Below are 26,595 nucleotides of genomic sequence, written 5' to 3' on the forward strand. Positions count from 1 at the left end.
CTCACGGGCCCAGCCGCTCCGCAGCATGTGGGATCTTCCCGGACCAGGGCACGAACCCGTGTCCCCTGCATCGGCAGGCAGACTCTCAACCACTGTGCCATCAGGGAAGCCCAGAAATTGAGACTCTTATTCACCACTCTGACCCAGTCATTCACAATGCTTTTTGTATATAAGAACCAGGACTTGCAAGTAGCCATGCCTGATAGAAATATTGGTTTCAAAGAGCTTAGTCTAATTCTAATTTTTTCAAAACCCATTAAAAAAAAATAAAATTGTGGGGCTTCCCTGGTGGCACAATGGTTAAGAATCCACCCGCCAATGCAGGGAACATGGGTTTGATCCCTGGTCTGGGAAGATCCCACATGCCACAGAGCAACTAAGCCCGCATGCCACAACTACTGAGCCCGCGCATCGCAACTACTAAGCCTGCGCACCACAACTACTGAAGCGCGTGCACCTAGAGCCTGTGCTCTGCAACAAGAGAAGGCACCACAACAAAGAGTAGCCCCCGCTCGCCGCAACTGGAGAAAGCCCGCGCACAGCAATGAAGACCCAATGCAGCCAAAGATAAATAAATAAAATTTTAAAAATTTTAAAAAGAATCCATTTCAAAAAATAAAATAAAACAATAAATTTGTATGTGAATTTGTATAAAAATGTACCAATTACCCAATTGACCAATGCTAAGTAATGTACATTAATATCCTCTGTCAATTAAAAAGGATGTATTATTTTTCTTTCAAGTTTTTCGATTACCTACTTTCTATTCTTTTTCATAATATCCACCCAAAGAAAATCCAGCAGACTGTACATATACCTAGTCTAGAACACTGACCACTCCCTCATGTCAGTCATCTAAGAAAGATCCATTATTTTGTTTTTGGAAGGAAACTTGCTAGTAGCGATTGTTTGATTGTTGAGCTTTGACTATCCGCCCCTCTTTTTTCTTAATATTTTTATTTTTGGCTGCATCGGGTCTTAGTTGTGTCACGTGGGCTCTTCGTTGTGGCGTGCGGGCTGCTCTCTAGTTGTGGCTCGCATGCTCAGTAGTTGCGGCGAGCGGGCTTAGTTGCCCTGCGGCATGTGGGATCTTAGTTCCCTGACCAGGGAACAAACCTGCCTCCCTTGCGTTGGCAGGCGGATTCTTAACCACTGGACCACCAGGGAAGTCCCTGTCCCTCTTCTCTCATCGCCTTGCTTGCTGTCCTTTCCTCTTCCACTGAATGTACTACCTTAGTGCGTAGGAAAGTATCTTCCTCCTTCACTGGAAACATAAAGGGGACAGTTAGAAATTGCCTCAGACACCAGTCAGGACGAGATGGCTCTTCTCTCTGTCCGCCCTCCCCAGGCTCTTCTGAGAAACTTATCAGTGAAAGTACAAATACATTATCACTCGAGAACACCTTTCTAGTGATGTCACAAAATGAGGCTCTTGCAAGCTTTCTTTGTTAAAACTCACCAGTAGAAGTTGGGTCTCTGAAAATCAAACTTTCTTTGCAGAATACCTCACCCAGTTGTTGACTAGTTTATTCACTGGGCTCACTTTGGGGATATTTTCTACCCATCTTCTCCCCTGCCCTGGGATGCTCATTGTCAACTCACCAGATCTATGGACAAAGTCCTAGAATAGTTAGACTCAATCCAGGCATCTAGCAGAAAGGGAGGTAATAAAGTAAATCTGCACATACATGAGACTACCCGGCCAAGTGTTTTCATTTGGTGGTGAAAGCTGGAGCGTCTGCATCTGTTCTTTTTTCCATATCCCACCTGCTAGGATTGAGGTTTCTATAATCAAGACTAACCTGGAAGAGACCCCAGTCATAGAACAATCTGAATTCCTTCTAAAGCAGTGGCTAGGCTTTGCCTTGTCAACTGCCACTGCATCATTGGCCACAAATACATGATTTTAAAAGAAACTAGCCCTGGGACACAGCACTGCTGGCACTCCAGGACAACCACTGTGGGTATGAAGGTGGCGCAGCCTTTCCAAAAGCCGTGTAGCTGTTGCTGCCAAAGTTACACATAGGCCGTACCCTCTGAGCCGGCAATTCCACATGTAGGTATATTCCCAAAAGAAATGGCTACAAAAAGACCTGTACACAGGAGCTTTGTTTATAATAGCCCCCAAGTGGAAACAGCCCTGATGTCTACCAAGGGGAGCCTAGATAGTCAAGTTTTAGTGTATTCATACAAGGGAATAGTGCGCAGCAATTAAAAGTGATGACTTGATTTACACAGAAACAAAAGAACATGTACTGCGTGGTTCCCTTTATGCAAAGTTCAAGAACAGACGAAGCTAATCTCTGCTGATAAGAGTCAGAATAGTGGTGTGAAGGGGTACGTACAGTGAGTGAGAAAGGACTCAAGGGAATCTTCCCAGGCAGTAAAAAAAATACTATATATCTTGATCTGGAGGATGATTCGATTACATAAATATATTATAGATATATATCCCCTTAGATTTGGGCGTTTGACTATTTGCAAACTAAAGAACAGCCCATGGATATTATACGTGAATTTCTCAAAAATATTACACTCACGAAGCTCTAAAATAATCTACCATCACGCGCCAGACAGTCAAATATCAAAAATCCTGACAGTGTCGAGTGTTGGCAAGGGTATGAATGCTGGGAACTCTCAGATTTTCTGGAAACGGTTTGGCAGTGTCTAGTCGAATTGATTCAGTAGTCCCACTGCTATGTATGTCCCCTGGAAAAACTCAGATAAAAGTGCACCATAAGGGACTTTCCTGGTGGCACAGTGGTTAAGAATCCACCTGCCAATGCAGGGGACAGGGGTTCGATCCCTGGTCCGGGAAGATCCCACATGCCACCGAGCAACTAAGCCTGTGCGCCACAACTACTGAGCCTGCGCACCTAGGGCCTGTGCTCTGCAACAAGAGAAGCCACCGCAATGAGAAGCTCGCGCACTGCAACGGAGAGTAGCCCCCGCTCGCTGCAAGTACAGAAAGCCTGCATGTGGCAACAAACACCAAATGCAGCCAAAAAATAAATTAATTAATTAATTTTTTAAAAATGCACCATGAGCTGTGTATGAGAATGTCTGTGGCATTGTTTTTCCTAACTGCCCAAACCCAGAAATGCCTCTGATACCTATTGTTAGCAAGCTGGATAAATACAAGCAAGTGTAGTCATACAAAAGAACAGTTCACACCAGTGAAAACACCTGGAGTCTCGTGGCTCACACCAACATGGGCACATCTGAAAACTGTCAAGTGATGCAAGAGTCTGAAGAATGCACAAGGTGTTCTTGAACAGGTGTTCACAAAATGGGAAAACCTAACCTTGGCCCTTTAGGAGTGCACATGTAGGTGCTATAACTAGAAGCAAAGCAAAGTCATGATTATTTAAAAACAGAGGATGGTGGTTACTTCTTGGAGTGGGATGGGGAAGTGATAAGGGCCTGGCCCCGGGAAGGGTGGCAAGTCTCCCCCTGTTCAGAGTGGTGGTTACTCCAGGGTTCACTTTAGGATTATTGGTTAAAAGTATGTTTGTTTGCGCACCTTTCTGCATGTGTGTTAAATTTCACAATCAAAGAAGACAATGATAAGTATTAGAAAGTCAGAGATTCGGGCAGTGCTTTCTTCTGGGAGACATCGAGTACCAAGCGGCCTCACAGCAAACAAAGAGGGGAGTGACAGCATTTTTTTTTTTTCTTTACCAAACTTTTTATCGGAAGTACCCCTGACAGGTTGTTTGTTCTCTCTACAAATTGATTGTAGACCAGAGAAAGCACTGTGGCTGCCTTGGGATTGTATCATTAAACGATGACTTTGGAAGCCAGTACTTCCTTGTGGAATTTAGAGAAAAGAAATCAGAAACCAAAGGGATGGGGTGGCAGGTGACAGGTCTGAAATCAAAGGCTCCTCCTTGTTACTGGGCTAGTTCATCCTGGCTCTGTACCAGGTCAGGGTATGATTAGCCTGACAGGCATCATTAAATCCGCCAGAAACCCTCTGATGTACAGCTCTCGTATCCCCCATTACATAGAAAGGCAAGTAAAGCAGGCAGGGCCTGGGTGACTTAAACCAAGGTCTTCGTGACTTGAGGCTGACTCTTGTTATTCCCAGGCCATCTGCTGCTCTGTTCTTGGCCAGGGTTACCATTTGCATCTTTTCGTTGACTGAGGCTCATCATATAGACTTGTTAAAGGGGCAAGTGAAGAAATACTAAACAGGCCCATACTCTCATCATTCCAACACCATTTTGATTATCCCTGGAGTAAAGATCTCAACATGAACTTTCTAAGACTCAATGGCTGAAGCTTCTGAAAAATATCTTGCATGGACTTTGGAAGAAGAAGACAAATCCCAGCACAAGGAACATTTGGAACAAAGTAAACTATTAGGTGAAAATGGCCATCTGTGTTGTTATAATCCAGCAGCAAGAAGATGGAGCAGAGATGAGTTGATTTGATTTGAGGGATTCTTGCCTGTTTTGTGTAAGTGAAATTTAAGCCCCTTTGATCACAGTGTCCATCCATCGTGCCTAATAAGTGCTAGTTCGGGTGTTGAGGGTAAGATAATCAACTCGATTTCCTCTGCCTTTGGAAAAATTTTAATCTCATGAGGAATCTTACCTTTTCTTTTTTTTTGGTCCTTGCCATTCTTGGTGACGGTCAAAGAGACTATAATTTGCCTACAGAATCATGTCATGTGTTCACATGAATACAGCAATTGGAACTTTGAAATGAATGTATTTATTTATTTATAATGTTGATTTTTATTTTTGTCTGAATTGGGTCTTTGTTGCTGCACGCGGGCTTCCTCTAGTTGCGGTGCGTGGGGGCTACTCTTCGTTGAGGTGCACAGGTTTCTCATTGCAGTGGCTTCTCTTTTTGCGGAGCACGGGCTCTAGGTGCACAGGCTTTAGTAGTTGCAGCTGCAGGCTTCTATAATTGTAGCACGTGGGTTCAGTAGCTGTGGCACACGGGCTCTAGGGTGCTTGGGCTTCAGTAGTTGTGGCCCGCAGGCTCGGTAGTTGTGGCTCATGGGCTCTAGAGCGCAGGCTCAGTAGTTGTGGCACACGGCTTAGTTGCTCCGTGGCATGTGGGATCTTCCCGGACCGAGGATCAAACCCGTGTCCCCTGCATTGACAGGTGGGTTCTTAACCACTGCACTACCAGGGAAATCCCTGAAGTGAATTTTTATAAAAAATGTGCATTGTGGAATACCTTTAGAGAAATGAAATTTTATTACTTTTCACTTGAAATTTGACTCTTAGGAACACTGCTGAACAGAGATCCTAGACCGGCACTTCAGAGTTCAGGCTGTCTTGGATTTGAATGCTGGCTTTGCAGCTTGGGAGCTGTGTGATCCTGTACAAACTGTTGCCTCTCTCTGTCCCTGAGCCTTCCACCTGGGAAAATGACAGTTGTGAAAGTATCTGCCTCATGGGTATTAATGCTAAATGCTTTAAGACAGGGAAAGTACTGAGAAGGAAGGGTACCTGGAGTGTGTCCACTGTCCTGGAAATCAGAGATCAGGAAATACAATCTGTGGGCCAAATCTGGCCCACTGCCTGTTTTTGTAAATAAAGTTTTATTGGAACACAGCCATGCCCATTCATTTACTTACTGTCTATGACTGCTTTTACACTATAACGGCAGAGTAGTTGTGACAGAGAGACCCTCTGGCCTGCAAAACCTTAAATATTTACTCTCTGCTTCTTTACAGAAAACGTTTGTCAACCCTGCCATGTCTAAACGGTAACTGTTGTAGCTCTACTAATAGTCTTGCCTTCACAAAGTGGTTTGTTTATTTGGGGACAGTGTAAATACCCACTCAGGTCATTACCTAACATTTGATACACTTTACAGAGATGGGCTTCAGTGTTGATATGGCCCAGATTGCCACATCATCCAGATATATTTCAATGAAATTAAAGGGGGTTCTGTTTTAATGTTCACCTTCAAGAAAGAAATTCACATCTTCTCCCCTTTGAATGGGAAACGCAGTGCTATATTATCTACAGGCCACTGACAGTTTTGAACATCTTAACACGTGACAAAATTTCCCCCTCTGAAATTTATGTTTCCAGCGTCTAATTACATGGAACTTTCCTGAAGTGTGCTATAAATATGCAGCACCCTGGTCTTGACTAATAGGCTCAAGTCTGTTATGGATCCAGGGAGGGCAGATGCTTATCTGAACCCCTTTGATCTCTAAATCTTCTAGAAACAGGCGCTCTTAAGCCATTTCCACAGTTTCCTGGATTTCGGTTTGTCAGAACACCACCATAGATATGCGCTATTTCCATTTCTTTTCTTAGTCAAAGCCAGGAAATGGGATGCTGTGGGGCTCTATTTTATCACTAATAGCGTTGTGAACAATCAGGTTGAGTTAGAAAGACTTCAAAAGTGATTCCTTTTAGGTTAATTTGAATTTGAGGCTAGTTCTCATTTAGCCAGCCTCCTTTGTCAATATGTCATCATTTGAACAGGATTATGGGAAGCCAAGGAAATGCCCTTTTTCTGGTTGTCTCACTGGGGTGTGAAGAGCAGAGAGTTTAAAAATATGTCTCCAGTTATATACTGTGAAAGTGCTCGCTAAAGTGCTTGGGGCTGCCTGGTGTGACCTTCTTACCCTGCTCTACGCACGTCATCTTGGTATAGGAGAGGCAGGGTCGTATTGTGGCTCGAGAACCCAGGCTCTGGGTTTGAATACCAGTTCTGCTTTTGACTAGTTGTACAAGCTGCACACATCACTTCACCTCTTTGTGGTTCTGTTTTCTTAACCATATAAAGTGGCGATAGTAATACCAGCCGTATTGGTTTGTCTTGAGTCAGTGACTTATTGTACAAACTCGTGGCTGGCACACGGTCAGCACCCAGTGTCAGCTGTTATCACTGCCATCCCCCCACCCTCACCCCCAACAAGTTGTTGTTGTTGCTTGTTGATGTGACTGGTGGAGGCCATGAGGTGACAGGAGATGGTGGTGGAGCTCTGAGTTCTGCCCTGTCGCTACCTGGCTATTGAACTAGAATGTATATGTATGTCGCTTGACTTAGTTGGGTCGTATGAAAATAAAATGAAGTGATGGAGAAAATGGGCACAAAGATGACTTGGGATAGCCAGTCCCTTTGAGACCAGGGGATAGGGTGGTGGACCAGGGACCAGAAAGAGGGTGAAAGGAAGAGACAGAAACATCTGTTAACCCCTGGCTATGTGCCTAGCTCTGCCCAGATGTTCTATATAGAGAGTCTCATTTAATCTCAGCAGTAGCCCAGGGAGAGAAGAATGCTTAATCCATGGTACAGATGGGTAAACTGAGGTTCACAGAGATTGGCTCATTTGTCCCAGCTCGTGGCAGTGGAACAGTGATTTGAACCCAGTTGTATTGGACTCAGATGCATTCTGTTGGGCCAGTTTCCAATTCTAGCATTGACTGTCTTCCTAATTATTGTCAAAATCACTTAACTCTGGTTTCTGCCCGGGTTTCTCCTCTGTAAATTAGGTCATTGACTGAGCATGAAAAGGAAGCTAAAAGAATGTACACACCATGTCAGTTATGGCCACCAGAGCCAAGTGGGGGAGAGAGGCAAGCAACAGAACTGTTCAGTGATCACACTGGGGTTTTGTTGCTGAATAACTCTATAATTTAAACGTTATGTTCATTTCCTTAATTGTTGACAAGACTCTGCGCTCTTCGTTTAGTTTCTCTTTGGAAATGTTAATGTCAACATATGCTTTGTTCATACATCAACCCTTAAATCAAAATGCTACATTTGACCACCTGACCACCAATAAACCCAAGGAGGCTAGATGTCTTTGAACCCGGGTAGAGTGGCTATTTCATGACCTTGGAGTGCCACCCTGGTTCCTTGAATACAGGAGTCTGATTCATCGGGTGAGCTCTCTTCTGCTCAGGCCGCCCTTGCTCAGACCCTGAAATAAGATGCCGTAGTTGGGGCTTCTCAGATCTTCTCTGGACTGTGCCCGTGCAGAAGGCCAAGGGGTGTGTATTAAATCCTCTGCACCCTGGTGGAGAGTGTTTCAGAAGCAGAAATAAGCTCCACACCTCTCTATGTCCTCATGTAGTTTGCTCCATTCATGCTTGAGTAGTGTTGCCTGTTGCCACCTCTTCTAAATACGCTGCCCTTCACAGAGGACCAGGTGCCAGCAGACCTTCTTCGTAAAGGGATCAGTGGCGAGCGTTTTAGCTTTTGCCGGCCATCCCTGTGTTACAATGACTCAACCACACAGTAGTAGCCTGAAAGCGGCCGCAGACCGTGGTATGGCTTTGTTCCAGTAAAACTTTATTTGCAGAAACAGGTACTAGGCTGAATTTGGCCTCGGGGCCCCAGTTTCCCCACTTCTGACTTAGAGCTACTTAGTGACGTAGTTTGATCAATTTTTTTCAGCCACGTATAAAGGAGCTACGCTCTCAGGCCCTGTCTTAGGTGCTGGGGATACAGTAAGGAGCCACAGTCTTGATGTAGTGGAGCTTCCAGTCTGCTTTAAAAAAAAAAAAAAAAAAAAAAACTTTTACTGAGGAACAACATCTTCTTTAAAAAAAAAAAAAAAAAAAAGAACTATTACTAATCAATTACACAGCCTGTGAGGGAGACCCAGGTCTGTACAGCTATGACTGTTGGCAAGGTCACAGCCCTCATCATGACGTTGATACCTACTTGACAGGGTTGTGAGGCCTCAATGAGAGAAAGGCCACAGCAGGGCCTGGCACCAAGTTCATGCACCGTAAATGTGAACTAGTAAAAAGACGTGAACTACAGAACATCCACTGTGTGGATGGAGTCTAGGGTTCAGGTCAATGGAGGGTAAACTGAGGCCAGAGAGTCCAGTCAGTATTACAGATGGGAGTTTGCTGCCACCCGGCCTTGTGAGCATCTTGCACTGTGATCGCAAAACAGGCTCTGGACCCAGCTTCTAGTAGACGCAGAAAGCTGATGGGGACCTTTGATGTGAGTCCTATTGAATTATATCAACATCCTATTTCATCAATTCTGTAACTCTCATGTCTTCATATTTTCATTGAGATGTAATTGACGTATAACATTATGTTAGTTTCAGGTGTATAACATAATGATTTGGTATATGTCTATATTGCAAAATGATCACCACAATAAATCTCGTTCACATCCGTCACTACACATAGTTACAATTTTTTTCATTCATATTTTAACAACTCTAAAACTAGGACGCACCTTCCAGGTGATACTGTATCCTTGCTTAATTAGCAACTTGTTGCCTTTACTAGTGACATTTGAAATAATGGTGCATCTCACGATTGATGGGGACGTGGATATGAAGAAATCTAGGATTTATTGGTTATTTAAAATACACCAACTGCTGTGTTTGTTTGTTCCTTCATTCTCTTTTCACAAAGATTGGGCATCTACCATGTTCCGGGCGGTGTTTTTGTTGCTGGATATACAGAGTGAACAAAACAGGCAAAGGCTTTGCTCTTGTGGAATTATCCAGCTCTTGGAGGAGACAGACAGTAAATAAGTGAATGCATCTGGGAAGGAAATAAACCAGGTGTGATGTAGATGGTTAATAGCAGCGGGAACAGCCTTAGATGGGGTGCTCAGGGCTGGGTGTCAGGAGATGAACTGAGATCTGAAGAATGAAAAGGAATCACCCATATGGAGTGGGGGTGGGAGTAGGGCAGGCATTGTAGGCAGAGGGAACAGAAAGGTGAGAAGGAAGGTGATGGTCAACAAGGGAGAGGGCAGAGAGAAGACGGGTTGCAGAGTTAGCAGATCATGGAGGGCCTCGTGGCCGTGGTGATGAGTTTGGATTTTATTCTAAATGAAGTGAGAAACCACTGGATGATTTTGAGCTGGGCAGTGTCAGGGTTAGATTTATGTTTAAAAAGCTAAATGAGTTCTTCAGTCTTCAGAGAGATTTCCTCAGCTGATCATGTTTATGTCAGCTGCAGGTGAGGAACTGGGGGCCCAGGGATACAGAACTGGGTAGTAGAAAGGGATACCCAGACTCCCTCCCCACCTCACTGTGTGACCTTGGTTCAGTCACTTTCCCTCTGTGGACTTCATTTTCCTTATTTGTAAGTGAAATAGAACTAGCGTCCTTTGAAACTCCTTGGACTTCCCCAGGATCCCCTTGTTGTAACTTCAGTGTGGTGCTTTTTCCTTAAAATCATCTGTCATGAAGTCTTGCAGACAGCTACACCTTGAAAACGGTCCAGCCCCACTTCATTGCCCCGTCTTTGCCGTTTCATCCTCCTTATTGATGAGAGAGATGATGTGAATGACAGTCGACATCCAATCAGATAGAGCAAGTTTCATTGCTTATGTTTAGGTCATAAAATTAGTTCCTTGACTCCCTCTGCCACCATCTTAATTATAGTGTAATGCTCTCTTACTCCCTGGTGGCTTCTAGATGCCAAGCTCCTTAAGTCCCTGGATTCTGGCCTTCAGGCTCTTGCTTTCCATCCCGACCTCCCACTTCCTGATGCTGTTGGGCAGGCCCTTCTGTCACCAGCTTGTCAGACCCGTGGCCCCTCCCAGATCACACAGCCCATCGTGCCTAGTCCAGGCTTAACCCAGAGCTGCTGGCTCTATGTCTAGTGTTTTGGCGTCTTCACAATTTTTAGCCAAATTCCAGATTATCCTTAACCAGCAGCTGATGTTTTCCTCCTAGAGCTGTCCAATTTGGGGCACTTGAACTTTTCTTCCGCTTTCCCTTTTGCTCCACTTCGCTCCAGCCACACACCGGGCAGAATCCCTTTGCAGGGGCATTTCTCTGTGCCTGGAATGTTCTCCCCAGGTAGCCACCTGGCTTGCTTCCATCTTCAGGTTTTTCAATCAAATGCTTCCCTCTCAACGAGCCTGCCCTTTGACACCTTTTCAAAACAGTGGTCAGGGGAGACCTCACTGAGAAATTTGTCATGCAAATATGAGTAAGTTGTTAGCAGCTGAAAGGCATTTGGTCCGCAACCAGCCATGAATAGAGCAGTGAAAAAAATGTTCCAGGCAGCGTGAAGAGCCAGTGCAAAGGCCCTGGGGTAGTGTGATCATGGACCAGCCAAGAGGTCAGTATGGCTCAACCTAAGGGCCAGAAAGTAGCAGTGCATGAGGCTGTAGAACAGGGAGGAGCCCACTGACACAGTCCTCATAGAAACTGGCTTCTCAAGTGTGATCAGCATTATTAAAAAATGCAGAGTCTCAGTCCCCATCCCAAACCTACTGGCTCAGAATCTAGAGTTTAACAGGCTTCCCAGGTGATTTGCATACACATTAACTTTGAGCGGCACAGTCGTGAATCTTCTCCCATTTAGCACGACCTAATCCCCAGTTTTTTTCCACTGTCACTCTCCCTACCTTCCCCAATATGAAGCAGAAGGCGATTTTCAGGAAAAATTAATAACTTTTCCTTATAAAAATTTTGGGAAACCCTGAAGAAACCAATCATTGGGCTAAACACTGAAACTTGGGCTTTCTGTTCTTAGTTCATTTTATATACTTCCCTAAAATTGGTTGATTCCTTGTCTGGGGGATAGGACTGGTGTTCTTCCCCTAGAGACTATCACATTCTGTCCATATACTTTCCAATGAAACACTTTGTTCATGTGGGTGTTTGTGAATATTTTCAGTGTAATCCCATATTTCTCGATTACTGTACAGTTTTCATCTCTGTGCTGATCATGTTTTATAAAGGCATTCTTCTTTCCCATATAACCGAAGCATTGAAAATATTAGGTTATTAACACACTGAAAAATGCAATCAATCAGACCATTATCATCTAATGTTTTAATGATCACATTTTTAATCCAATTATGCATGTTTGAATCTTTCAGATTTTCTTTAATTAAAGATTGCCTCCTAGCACTGCTATCAGAAATAAGAAATCGAACAGAATCGAGCCGGATATAATTTAATGTTGAAAGGAAACTGCAAGGATAACTGGGCCGCTCTGGGTTTAATGGCTGACCATGACTTTAAAGCCCTCATACAGAATTTTCTAATTGATAAGAAAAATTTAATCATCTCCTGATATACTCTGTTTGCATTCAAATAAGGTATTTCTTTGTCTGAATAAACCTCCCCTAACTGATGATTCATATTGTCGTTCAGAATGCTTGAAAATGAAAGAGTTGGGTGAAATGTAGACTACTTAATATAGTGTGTATTTAATATAAAAGTCATACATTATTCATAATTTTTGCAATTTGAATAACTTTGAATTTCGCATCCCTGTTTCTCATCTTTTTCTTTGATGAACAATTAATTATTAACATATAATATTGTCTGCACACAGCACTGGGAGAGTTGAAAGTGGAATATGAGATTCATTCCTTTTCAGTTCTTTTAACTAGCAATGCACAGCACTTGCTTATTATGGTATAATGGAATGGACGGTAGGATACGTAGAGTATCTCAGATGTTTTTCTCAACTAGTTAACTGTCTGGGGTAGGAATGTTTCGAATTCAAATTACTAATTAGAATAAAAGTTGGAGGCAGAGTGCTCTGATCTGGATGGCTTTGGAGTCAACTGCCCTTTTATAATAGGATTCGTTTAACAAGTATTTATCTGTGCTTATTCTATGCTAGACACTCTCCTAAGCCCTTAACTGCTGTTCATTCACGTAATACTCTCCTGATACGATCGATAAACCTCCAGATGAGGTCATTACTATAATCCCATTTTACAGATGAGGAAACAGTGACAGAGAGGTTAAGTAACTTCTTTCAGGTCAGAGCTTTAAGTAGACCAGTTAGGATTCAACTCCAGGGACCCGGCTCTAGCAGTCCCTCCACTTTATAACATGTACATTTATTAAGATTTTCTTAGTGGCAGAGTTTAAGTTTTTAGCTGAAAAGTACATTCTTCCTTCCTCCCAGTGGCTGTACTCAGGAACACCCAGACTTGGGTCCAGCCAGTTGAGTGCCTTGTGGCTTCTGTGAACTTTGTGGGCAGTGCCAGAAATACAGGGGTGCCATTTCCAAAGTTACTTATAACAGTTAAGCATTATGAGCACCCCATTTACCAGTGGAGCACTCCTATGGGACTGAGCAGGACATGGAATTTTTAGAAAGATCAGCAAAAATCAATGTCCAAGTTGAACTTAGAAAAGTCAAGGGAGAAAGAAAACAGCTCAGGAGTTCATTCTGTAACGTATGTTCATAGAATAAATTACCATTAGTGATGGGGACCCCTGAACATGTGGCGTGCCCCACCCCCAGTTCTTGCTGTGGCTCTCAAGATGACTTTCTGACACTTGCCCCCCACCCTCCTATACTTGGCTTGCAATCAGGAGGGCACAATATGGCCCGATGGCCACATCCATTCCACTGACTGTTTTTGTATGGCTCCTGAGCTAAGAATGGTTTTCACATGCGAACCCTAATTAAGCGAAATGTTCTTCCCGCCTTTCCCCTGCCCAAAAGAATTCCTTTCTTCTCATTAGTAGATGTATACTTTTTAAATTGGCCTCAGTTATTAGCGTTTTGAACGTTGTTAATAAGGTTGTGGAAGTGTGTTTCTTATATAAGTACCTATGTAACAACTTCGATTTTGCCTCTTGGCCCTGCAGAACCTAAAATATTTCCCGTCTGGCACTTTACAGAAAACATTTGCTGGTCCCTGGCTTAAAACACAAAATAAGCTGGCTGGCTCTCAGCCCAGTGCTTGCCTTGATACGTGAGGGCTTATAATGGACCAGAGATCACAATGGACCGAGTGCTTGCCTTAATAAATCAGGGCTCACAAGGCACCGTGCTAAAGCCCCCCACATTTATTAGCTTGATTAATTGTCACAGCATCCCTGAGGGGTAAATAATCTCAGTATTCCCATTTTACAGGTAAGGGAAGTAGCTCAGCTCTCTTCCCTAAGGTCACACAGCTGTTGAATATCTGTTGATTCCGAAGGTCATGCTAGAGCTTTGACAAAGAAAACTCTAACCTGCAGTGCTCAGATTGATGGAGACTGTGTCAGACATGCTGTGCCTTTGAGGCATTAGTAGTGCAGTTAAAAAAAAAAAACACATGCACAACCATTCGAGGAAGTGCATGGCTATGTGAGATACACATGGCTAGGTCCTGGTAGCTTAGAGTAATAATAATACTAGTGGTACTAAAACAAGTAATAAGAATTAGAATGAGAATCATATCTATCATTTATGAGACGCTTACTCTGTTCCAGGCTCTTTCTGAACCCCTTTCTTATACTGATTTATTTAATCTTCCTAGGAAGGTATAGTAACTAAGGTCATACAGCTCACAGGTGGAGGAGTTGGGATTTGAACCCAGCAGGCCGAGAATCTCTGCTCGTTTCACCAATCCCTGTAAGGGATGGAGAAATGCGGTGTTGATGAGATCTTCAGCGTTACGTGATATTTCCTGCTCCCAGGCTTACTGTTTGAGATTCTAAGTGGTGTCTTTGAAGAAAGAATCCCATCCCAGTCTCTGTTTTCTCCCTAAGTTTTTGACCTTGGGTCCATTACTTCTCTCTGGTCTCCCATTTCCCTAGCTGTAAAATTAAAGAATTGGACTAGGGCTTCCCTGGTGACGCAGTGGTTGAGAGTCTGCCTGCCGATGCAGGGGACATGGGTTCTTGCCCCGGTCCGGGAAGATCCCACATGCCGCGGAGCGGCTGGGCCTGTGAGCCATGGCCGCTGAGCCTGCGCGTCCGGAGCCTGTGCTCTGCAACTGGAGAGGCCACAACAGTGAGAGGCCCGCGCACCGCAAAAAAAAAGAATTGGACTAAATTGGTGGTTTTCAAAGTGTCCCTGGGTTCCCGGCTCAGCTTCAGCCCCGATGGCTGCACTTTGGCTGTTTGAGTTGCCTGACTCCTGTGTAAGATTTGGTTTGAAGAAAGGGTTCTTTGGTTCCCAAAGCCACTGACCTAGGGTGGTCTAAGGCCCTTTCAGGTCTCAGAATCCTGAGATCCAATGGCAGTGATGGTGGTAGAATCAGCGAGTAGTGAAGCCCCTCCCTTTTCTGTCCCCCTCACCAGCTCTACCCACCCCGCCACTGATCTGATTACACCTTCTAAGCAATTAAATCAGAACCTGCTTCTGAAGCCCTTGGGTTGATCCCGGACAGAGAAACCCTTCTGCATTTGTAGCAGTGGTCACACCTGCAGTTTCCATCAGTCCTTGCTGAATTCAAAAGCCCATACAGGAACTTACGAGTCCTGTTCCAGCTGAAACGTGTTCCCTTTTGAAATCCACCCACTTCAGATTGGTGGGGCAGGTGTTTCTCATTTATCTTTTTCTATAAAGCCACAGCCTCTTCCTCCAGTGGGTGCTTCAGATGGGGGCTTTGCTGCCTCGGGCTTACAGGGGTTGTCTTGTCTGCATACCTGTCTGCATACAGCGTGCTTAACTGCAGCCCTAATATTGGGTCAGGCCCCTAGGGGAAGACTCTAAAGGTTTTCCGGTCCTTCAACCTGGAGCCCTTGATGCTAAAGCAGGTTAGAGTGCTGCGGGGTGACGCCGGGTTCACCTGCCGCGTGATGGAGAAATGAAGGTGGTGATTTTGTGGTTCATGATGCCAGGGCCTGTGCACCTTCTATCGCCTGGGGCCTCTTGTTGACTATTTGCACGGCCCAGGAAGTGCAGCAAGCAAAGGCCAAAGCGGTTCCTCCTCTCAGCCAGGTACGCTTACAGAGATTTCCCCCATCCTTAGGCTGCTGGTAACCAGGTTAAATTAAAGCCCAGCTTTGCCAGCGGGCAGAGGGGTGATTCTTTCCTTTCCAGCCTTTTGTCCCGTAGAAACTGCTTTTGTCATTTTGATTATAGAACCCTATGGTGCCTGTATTAATTAATACTTAACTTTTCCCTTTAAAAAACGAACTGAAAACCTTTGTGAGACTCAGGTAAGGTTTCTGAGCCTTGTGAATTACAGCGGCCACTTTACTGTTCACTAGTGACCTTGGGCTTAGTGATTTACCCTTTCTGGGCCTTAAGTTCCACATCTGGAACATTGGAGCATTAAAAGTACATACTCCATAGGGTTGTAAAGTGAAAGGGTGTGGTGATGGCTTAAGAATCATGAAAGCCCGGATTCCAAACTCAACTACACGGTTGTACGTTCCAGCTCTGTAAATTGGGGATGGTAATACTTCATGGGACTATTTTAAGTATTAAATAAATCAATCTTTGTAAAGCTCTTAGAACAGTACCTGGCACATACAGTAAGTGCTGTTTAAATGTTTGCAACAGATGAGTACTCAGAAGAGTGCCTGACATATAGTAAAAGCTAAATAAATATTAAGTTTGGTTCGACAAATCTCTACCAAAAGGAAATTGCCATTTTCATTTTTTTTTTTTTTTTTTTGCGGTACGCGGGCCTCTCACTGTTGTGGCCTCTCCCGTTGTGGAGCGCAGGCTCAGCGGCCGTGGCTCACGGGCCTAGCCGCTCCGCGGCATGTGGGATCCTCCCGGACCGGGGCACAAACCCGCGTCCCCTGCATTGGCAGGCGGACTCTCAACCACTGCGCCACCAGGGAAGCCCCATTATTCTGATATAGTTGATTTCTGCTGGGTTTTTGCCTTAACCCCCAGTTACATAGACCGTTTGCGTCTAAGGATACACATTTGCCCAAATACGTATACTGCTTGTTCTGTATGAAGGAAAAGGAGGGAGGAGGCGAGAGGCTGGGGATAATATTCCTGGAAGTCACAGGAGTGTCCATGTGGTCCCCGAGAAATGTCCAGGGGCACATGGAGGAGGCCATAGGGGAGCTAAGGCAAGCCATTAACAGGACCGTAATAGCCTTATTACATCCCCAACAGGAATGAGGTGGGCATTCCGACTTAAATGCAGGGCTAGACGTTTGAAGACCCAGGTAGAGACTAAAACCCTCTCTGATTTGTGAAAGAAGCTGGATGATCTACTGGGTCTGACTGAAAGTGTTATAGTATAGTGCCTAAACTCTGTTGCACTGCTGACTCCTGCCTCAGGACCTTTGCACATACTATTCTCACAGCTTGAAATGCTCTTCTTTTCGTCTTTTGCCCCCACAGTTCAATATTCACCTAGTTTACTTTAGCTTCTTCAGTCTGAGTCAGAATTGTGCAAGCTCTGGTGTCAAGGTGCAAGGGTTCATATCCCAGCTTTGCTATGTAGGAACTAACCTCTTCTCTAACTTGTTTTCCTCGTAGAGTTATTGTGAGATATCATTGTTGGGTCCCAGCTTAAATGTCATTTCTTCTACTTAAGGGAAGACCACTCCACTTCTGTAAAAAGAAGCCTATTGTCAGGGCCATCATTTTGCAAGTTCAGGGCCGTGCCTTGATCTGAATAAGCCTTGGGTGAAACCATAATGAAACATAACCAGCTTTGGAATTGCACTTTACCATTGGCTTACAGTTTTCTTTTCCTACTTAATCTCTCATGGGAGTCCCAAAGTTCGTTCGCCTGATTATTAGTTCATAAGGATTAGACGGAGAAGGGGTCTATGATGAAACAAGATGGGGTATAACTGAATCACTTTGCTGTACACCTAAAACTAACAGAACATTGTAAATCAACTATATTTCAATAAAAAATGTTTAAAAATTAAAATCAACGTTAAAAAAGACTTAGTACGGAATAGATATTAATATATAAAATCTCTCATTAATGATTTTCATTTTGATTACATGTTGAAATAATATTTAAAATATAATGGGGACTTCTCTGGTGGTCCAGTGGTTAAGACTTCGTGCTTCCAATGCAGGGGGCGTGGGTTCGATCCCTGGTGGGGGAACTAAGATCCCACATGCCATGTGGCGCCGCCAAAAAGAAAAAAAAAAAAGAAGGATTAAATAAAACGTATTATGAAAACTGAAAAAATATATATTGGAAAGCGGCAAGTTAAACAAAACCAAGTCTCTTTCTTTCTGCAGGATTTAGTGACTTGACTCTGCTAGTGTTTCGTCTGTTTCCTGGGGGAAGAGGGAGGGCCTGAAGTGTTGCCCAGTGCTGTTTACCCTGGAATCCATTTTTCATGAAATGCAGTGCAGTAGGATGTCTCAGAGCACACACACCCTGGGAAATGCTGCTTTGTTTTCCATGGCTCTCCCACTACCAAATGCTTCCTGGGATGTAAATAAACACAAGACTTGTGATGTGGCACCCGCATGCCAAGGGTTTTGACTGTGTGTCTGCAGCATAGAACGACTTACCACTGTGCTTTTCTTTTCCCTCTTCCCCCAAACAGAGAAGGAGACCTTTCTGGATCCTTTCGTCCTCCGGGACCTCCTGCCTGCATCCCTGGGCAGCTATTACCGGTACACAGGTTCTTTGACTACCCCACCGTGTAGCGAAATTGTGGAGTGGATAGTCTTCCGGACGCCTGTCCCCATCTCTTATCATCAGGTAGCTATTTGGCCCCCAAAGGGCTTCTGTTTTTACTTGTTTTGACTTGACTTAACTATCTAACATTGCTAGACTATATCAGGGTAAGGATTTTTTTTTTTTTTTTTTGGCATCCTTTGCTTCTCATTGATTCTTTTCATTTTTTCCAAGAAACATGTTTTTGCACCCAAGAATTGTAAAATATAAAACATGGTTGCTGAGCCACAAATTAACTAGCTGAGGAGAACTGCAGGCATGAAATCAGGTACCTTGTAAGTATTCAATCTTGAGATAGTAGCTACCCTCTGTGATGCCTGTATGCCAGGAACTCTTTTCAGCTCTTTATATGTGTTAACTCACTTAATCTTCATGAACAACAGGCCTATGAGGTAGGTGCTATTTGTACCCCTGTGTTACAGGGAGAGAGACAGCAGAAGTGTAGTGACTTGCCCAAGGTCACACAACCATGACCTAGCCATGGTGTCTGATCCCAAAGATCACGCTTGGAGCTGCTAAACCTCCCCTAAGTTCAGAAGAGAGAAATTTGTATACCTGAAGAAATGAAAGAAAAAATACCATTGATTGAGCTCTTTCTGTGTGATAAGCATCTTACATCTCATCGACTTAGTTGCAAAACATCATTGCGAATTGGGTATGTTGCACAAAGACGGGACACATAAGAACATCGTGGCAGGGACAGATTGTGTAACATGCCCAAAGATTCATGGTCAATGAAGGTTGAAGCCAGAAACCAAGCCCGGGTTTGTCTGATTCCAAACCCATGCTGCCGACCCCTACATGGAGCTGCTTCTCTCTGAGTGTGGCCTGGCAGATGTAATGAGGAGGTGGGTTTAGGCTGAGCACGTAACTGTGGGTAAGAATTCGGTGAAATGGGGATGAGGTTGGGGGCAATGTCAGAGGAAGAGGATCCACCAGGGGATGAAGGGCTTTGACATCACCTCACGAGGAATCACAGATGGAAGGGGAAATAGAGAGGATATGTCAGTCATCAAAAATGCAGCTTGCACAGAGGTAGAAGAAGAGTAGATTTCTCCTCCATAATTTCAGAAAACAGAGCCAAGAACAACGGGTAGGATTTGTAAGGAAGTGGATTTGAGCCGTCGACCCGGACTGTCTAAAAAATGGGACATTCCTATCAGAGCCATCCATGGAAATGCCTCCCCAGCATTGGACAGCTAGGGGTAAGGCTGATGTAGAGGGAAAGTGGAAGTTTTGAAATTATGTGGTAAATGTCAGTAATATAACTGAAGAGGACACAGGCAACAAGATGATGAACCTGGCTGGCTTGGGGAATAGTCCAAAGATTTTCCTAACAAGGGCAGAGAATATAGAAAAGGGAGTGGGGGAAATAGGATTGGATGATGTCCTGGCCAGGGCTGTTTGGGGTGTCAGAGACAGAAACCCACTTAAAGTAGCTTCAGTACGGGGAATATGTGAAAGAAACCATAGTAGGGTCATCCTGAGATGAAGTCATCATGACCAGGACTGCAACTAGTAAGCGAGGCACAAACTTTACTTTCTGCCTCTTAGGCGCCGCTCTCACTTCTTGGAGTTTCTACCACGGCTGTGCGATTCTGTACTTTTGCAAACTTCTGGTTCCTTCCCTCTCCCAGTTTGAGTGGTTTTCTTTGGAGGGGATTGGAGCCCAATATGGTTACTCTAGTACCAGTTAACCTTTCAACTCAAGGGCCAGCTACCAGCTGACGGTGGTCTGGGTCTGGAGTCAAGCGTTCAGGAAGATAGATCCGAATAGACATCAGCCAACAGCACACTGGCTGGCCTTGGGTCCATTGTCCATTTTTTAATAAATCAGCAGAGGTGCTGGCCACGTCCTGGCACACTGGTGTTGCCACTCTGGGGGCGGTAAGTGGAGCAGGTTGTCTAGAAGGAACTCTGTGCAGGAGAGAGAGCCCACCAACAAAGGTAGGTAGTGTGGAACCAGGGGAAACAGGTTCATTTGGCCTCCCTGCAGCTGGCAGACATTTTACCTTGAGCTTCTTTTCCTTTTAATTCCATCGCGATGAAAAAAGAAGGACTAGCAATATGGCTGCGGAACAGGATCTGCTGGCCTTAAGGAGATAAAGAAATATGAAACAAGTTTGCTTCCTAATGGTGAAGCCAGCCTTGTTTTATTAAAATAAAAGAAAGTTGCAGCCCAAATATTTATATCCTCAAGGTTCGGGGAGGGGGGCGGGGGCAGGACTTTGAAAAGGGATCCTTTTTGTCGATTAAGATGAATGCTTTTCTCCTCAAACCTCAAAGCTATAAAGGCTTGAGATAATGAGGTTAAAAAATTCAAGTTTGGCTTTTTTTTTTTTTTTTTTTTAGGAGGCCCTGTGAAGGGGAGGCATAGAGAGGTAATTGTTTAGTTGGGGCTGGGGGAGGGAAGAGAACCATTTAACACATACTGGGTTTTATTGCAGTTTAGTGGCCTAAACAAAAGGCAGATTTTTAGGCTTGGATATCTTGTCAAGTATTCGTCAGTTAGAGGCGTTTTGACATTTGGGAACTGGATATATTCAAAAGTGCTTTGTTAACACCTTTTTATGCTTCCACTCTGCCACCCATACACTCAGGGAAATAATGGAAAGAGTTTTTCTCCACGACTTCCAAAGTATGACCTCTCTGTAGGTACTATTGTTTCAAGAAAATAGTGAAGAAATAAATTAACCATAGTGGCTCCCCAGTTTCTTTACTCTAAACCACCTTAGATAATGCTTTACTTGTATCAGGCACAGCTTCATGTATCCTTTTCTGTCTCCCAAAGGGATGAAACAGCTCATTTTCATGTGGCCAAACCGGTTCCTTGCTGGTGAGCTGAGTGGAGGTCACAGCTGTGTCAGTCCTCAGACAGGAAGGCATCAGCCACCCAAGTATTATCGGTTCAGACCTTCCCACCCCGACCCTGCCAACATGCTCTCTGAAGTTAGCACAGAATGTTCATTGCAGAAGGGAAAACGGCCAATTCAGAGAAGCCAAGTAGGCACAATTCCATGTCTGCTTCTGTGAGAAAGAAAACATTCCTAGTCCTTCGTCCTTCTTTTTCTCCAAAGGTTCTTCTCTTCTCTTACACAGTGTGGGTACCTATCAGCAGTGAAAAGGAGAGCAGGTTCACCCCAAAATGCAGTGCTGAGCACGAACTGTTGACCAGTGTGATGTGGTTTTCTTTGAAGTCTTCCTGCGTAAATATGAGCAGCTCCGTATTTTCCCTCTTCTGTGGGCCTCCTTGGGCATTCAAACCAGCCCCGCGGCTAGTGAGCGCTGACTCCGGCTTCTGTGATGATCGAGATCTGAATACGGTGTTGCTCATGGGATCACGCCATGCCATTGGCTTGGTTGGTCAGCAGAAAGCATGGCTTGTGTGGCTCCAATAAAACATTGACCATAAATATCAGGCAAGAATCATGCCATGATTTTGTCACCTAAACAAAGTGGCGGCAGCCCCGGTCCTGCTGTAGGAGGTCAAAGGAGCACACGTAGCACATTGAGACGGTTGCCTGCCTTGCATTCATGATCAGTCGGGGAACGTGATCGTTTTTAGTCCGGTGTACTTGGATGTGTTTTATTCTAGAACAGTGGCTCTCAGATGGTAGCGCGTTGGCCATTGGACACTATCCCAGCCTTCCCTTTCCAGGACTGTTGGCTTCTGTAGTTTTAAATATGACACTGCCTATAATTTTCCCTAGCGTGAGTTTTATTTAAGTGCCTCTTGGAGGCGCTATCAAAAAGGAAATAAATGTCAAAAAGGCTAGTTTACTTGCTTTATTTGCATGACTTTTTAAATTGAAGTTTATAGTTGATTTACAATTTTTTTTTTTTTTTTTTTTTGCGGTACGCAGGAAGCAAAGTGATTCAGTTATATTTATTTCCAGATTATTTTCCATTGTTTTTATAAGATACTGAATATTGTTCTCTGTGTTATACAGTAAATCCTTGTTGCTTATCTATTTTATGTATAGTAGTTTGTATATGTTAATCCCATGCTCCTAGTTTATCCTTCCCCCACCTCTCTTTCCTCTTTGGCAACCATAAGTTTGTTTTCTACATCTGTGCGTCTGTTTCTGCTTTGTATATATATTCATCTGTATTATTTTTTAGATTCCACATATAAGTCACATCATATAATAATTGTCTTTTTCTATCCGACTTACTTCACTTAGTATGATAATCTCTAGGTCCTTCCATGTTGCAAATGGCAATATTTCATTCCTTTTTATGGCTGAGTAATATTATGTGTGTGTGTGTGTGTGTGTGTGTGGCACATCTTCTTAAACCAGTCGTCTATTGATGGGCATTTGGTTTGCTTTCAAGTCTTGGTTATTGTAAATAGTGCAAATTACAGTTTTTGTCTTTTCTAGATATATGCCCAGGACTGGGATTGCTGGATCATATAGTAGCTCTATTTTTAGTTTTTTAAGGAACCTCCATACTCTTTTTCATAGCAGCTGCACCGATTTACATTCCCACCAACAGTGTAGAAGGGTTCCCTTTTCTCCACACCCTCTCCAGCATTTGTTATTTGTAGACTTTTTGATGATAGCCATTCTGACCAGTGTGAGGTGATACCTCATTGTGGTTTTAATTTTCATTTCTCTAATAATTACCGATGTTGAGCGTATTTTCATGTGCCTGTTAGCTATCTGTATGTCTTCATTGGAGAAATGTCTATTTAGGTCTTCTACTGATTTTTTTGATTGGGTTGCTTGTTTTTTTGATATTGAGCTGCATGAGCTGTTTGTATATTTTGGAAATTAACCCGTTGTCAGGTGCATCAATTGCAGATATTTTCTACCATTCCGTAGGTTGTCTTTTTGTTTTGTTGATGGCTTCCTTTGCTGTGCAAAAACTTTTTAGTGTGATTTGGTTCCATTTGTTTATTTTTGCTTTTATTGCTTTTGCCTTGGGAAACTGATCTAAGAAAACATTGCTACAATTTATGTCTGAAAACGCTTTGCCTGTTTTACCTTCCAGGAGTTTTATGGTGTCATGTCTTATATTTAGGTCTTTAAACCATTTTGAGTTTATTTTTGTGTATGGTGTGAGGGTGTGTTTTAACTTCATTGATTTACATGCAGCTGACCAGCTTTCCCCACACCACTTGCAAAAGAGACTGTCTTTTCCCCATTGTATATTTTTGCTGCCTTGGTTGTAGATTAATTGACCATAGGCGTGTGGGTTTATTTCTGGTCTCTCTGTTCTGTTCCATTGATCCATACATCTGTTTCTGTGCCAGTACCACACTGTTGTGATTACTGTAGCTTTGTAATATTGTCTGAGGTCTGGGAGGGTTATGCCTCCAGCTTTGCTCTTTTTCCTCAGGATTGCTTTGGCAATTCATGTTCTTGTATAGTTCCATGTAAATTTTAGGATTATTTGTTCTAGTTCTATGAAAAATGTCATGGATAATTTGATAGGGAACACATTAAATCTGTAGGTTGCTTTGGGTAATATGGCCATTTTAACAACATTACTTCTTCCAATCGAAGAGCATGGGATATCTTTTCATTTCTTTGGATCATCTTCACTTTCCTTTCTCAGTGTCTTATAGTTCTCAGCATATAGGTCTTTCACCTCCTTGGTTAGGTTTATTCCTAGGTATTTTATGTTATTTTGATACAGGCTTTTTTTTTTTTTTGGTATGTGGGCCTCTCACTGTTGTGGCCTCTCCTGTTGCGGAGCACAGGTTCCGGATGTGCAGGCTCAATGGCCATGGCTCACGGGCCCAGCCGCTCCGTGGCATGTGGGATCTTCCCAGACCGGGGCACGAACCCGTGTCCCCTGCATCCGCAGGCAGACTCTCAACCACTGTGCCACCAGGGAAGCCCTTGATGCAGTTTTGAAAGAGATTCTTTTTTCTTTCTCTTTCTGGTATTTCATTGTTAGTGTAAAGAAATGCCACAGATTTCTGTATATTAATCTTGTATCCTAGTACTTTGCTGAGTTCATGTATTAGTTCTAATATATTTTCTGTGGGACCTTTAAGGTACATGACTTTTTTTTAACCATTGTTGTCTCTGTCATAAGGAGTAGAGCAACTCTTTTGAATTAAGACTATGTTCCATATGGAGCCAAATTGTTCCATTCTTGGCTACCTTCTTCATCCAGATTACTCAGCTACTCTGCTACTCTATGTCTCAGCTTTCATCTGTAAAATGGAAATGATAACAATACCTACTTTACGGAGTCATTATAGAGATTAAATGACAGAATGTGTGTAGAATGTTTAGACTAGTGCCTGGCACCACAGGAAGTGTTCAAGAGATACCACAAACAAGGCCTGACCCATCACGTCTCAAATGTATGACGAAACTCATGTCCATGACCTTAGGTGTGACGTTACAGTCCGTCATGTTTACCCTGGAGTTTATTATTATTCCTATAGTGGACTCTGGTTTTGTTTAATTGCCATTCTGTATCCATCTTATCAAATATTATGCACATCAGCCTTTTAATGGTTCATAATTACATTACGTTTGATATTCTCTCATTGCCCCCTTCAGCCATGATGGTCCCCTCCCCACATCTTATGGACCAGAGCTCTTGCTACACACAAACGGCATGAGTAGATTTCAACTTTTCTTTGATTCAAACTGACAGATTAAAAACTAATTATTCTCTGTAATATTTTTACAATAAAAACTAAGTTGAAATGATTTATATACACTTCCAGCCAACACATTTGCAATTCAAGGTTAAAACTGTTCTTGAAACAGCACCAGTTAAAATGCAATTACAGCTCCCCAAGCAGGGATAAAAGAAAGAAATGTTTTACATATTCACTTCAAAAATTAAAAAGCCAATTAAATATTATAGAAATAAAAACTTTCATTAATTTTCACTAAATGATAAAGACTCCATTAGTTATATTAAGGTAAAGATAAATCCAAGTGTGTTTATTACCTGCCCCTGGAAAAGAATAAGATGAAGAAAAGTGCTGGTTTGGGGAGGTGGATTCCATTTTCTCCTCGCACCTGCCATCTTGTTCATGGTTCCCAGTTCTTCCTGTGTTGGGCTGTTTCGTTCCAGAGTGCGGAAAAATGCAAACAAGTTTATATTGCCAGTAGTGAAATGGCAGTAGTGGGTGTCCTCCATGCTAGGGACTTTGGAGGTCAGTCAAGAGGAATTGTTTTGGGACTTCTATCATCAGATTCAGTTTTTCTGCTACCGTGTTGCTCTCTCAGTGAAGAATGCTGAGGGCCTGTTACGCATGTGGCATGAAGTGACTGAAAGCATGCAAAACAGAGTCACACGGACCCAGGCTTCTAATCCTCACTTTACCTCTCAGTTCCTGTGTGATCTTGGGCAAGTGACTTAACGTCCCTCAGCCCAAGTTCCTTGTCCGTCGATAAGAATAAGAATAATACCACCAGCGTTACCGGATTTCTATGAGGATTAAGTAAGAGAAAGCATATAACGTTCTTGGCACCTTGCCTTGTGCGTAATCAATGCTCAGTAAATATTAGTTGGAGTGTTAGTGCTATAATAATATTATTACTAACAATGTTACTTTAATGTTATTATTTTGAGCTGAGAACAAGTTAGAAACCAAAACAATGTTTATGAAGTGCTTGTACCTGGCCCATAATGGGTTTGATAAATAGACACTGTAAGGTGCAATATGCCTTATACAGATACATAGACACATTATATATGTATACTGTACATTGTAAATATACATATATATTATAAAGAAGAAAAGGAAGGCGAAGCCGCAGAGCTTCTTATAGTTGTAAGCTTAGCACGCATAGTTACCACATTCCTCATAAAATAATAACAGTAACAACAGTAATGTAGGTAATACTTATTGGGCGCCTTTCGTGCATCAGGAATTATTCCAAACACTTGATCTGTAGTAGCTCAGTCAATAGTAGTAACCAGGGCTTCCCTGGTGGCGCAGTGGTTGAGAGTCCGCCTGCCGATGCAGGGGACACAGGTTCGTGCCCCGGTCCGGGAAGATCCCACATGCTGCGGAGCGGCTGGGCCTGGAGCCATGGCCGCTGAGCCTGCGTGTCCAGAGCCTGTTCTCCGCAATGGGAGAGGCCACAACAGTGAGAGGCCTGCGTACCGCAAAAAAAATAATAAAATAAAATAGTAGTAACCAAAACCACGTGAGGTGGGTAATGATGTTAGCTCCATTATACATGTAAGAAAACCAAAGCACAGAAACAGTAAATACTCTGAGGTCACACATTTAGCAAGTAGAGTTTAAAAACAGAGTTTGTAACCCAGGTAGTGAGTGGAAGCGTTCTGTATTTGGAGAGTAAGGCACAGGCCAGAACATTA

At 43.4% G+C, this 26,595-nt stretch overlaps 1 protein-coding gene across 3 annotated transcripts in view; it reads left to right on the forward strand.

The window, feature by feature from the left end:
* The window catches only part of PTPRG (protein tyrosine phosphatase receptor type G), a 717,425-nt gene that overhangs the window by 551,541 nt on the left and 139,289 nt on the right, over positions 1-26,595 (forward strand). For all 3 annotated transcript variants that reach the window (XM_024746428.1, XM_024746430.1, XM_024746429.1), the window contains exon 7: positions 18,155-18,312. In XM_024746428.1, the coding sequence (XP_024602196.1) occupies positions 18,155-18,312 (158 nt within the window). The remainder of the gene's footprint in view (positions 1-18,154; positions 18,313-26,595) is intronic.

The sequence above is a fragment of the Neophocaena asiaeorientalis genome, unplaced genomic scaffold, assembly GCF_003031525.2.
Source record: "Neophocaena asiaeorientalis asiaeorientalis breed wild unplaced genomic scaffold, Neophocaena_asiaeorientalis_V1.1 scaffold251, whole genome shotgun sequence".
NCBI lineage: Eukaryota > Metazoa > Chordata > Mammalia > Artiodactyla > Phocoenidae > Neophocaena > Neophocaena asiaeorientalis.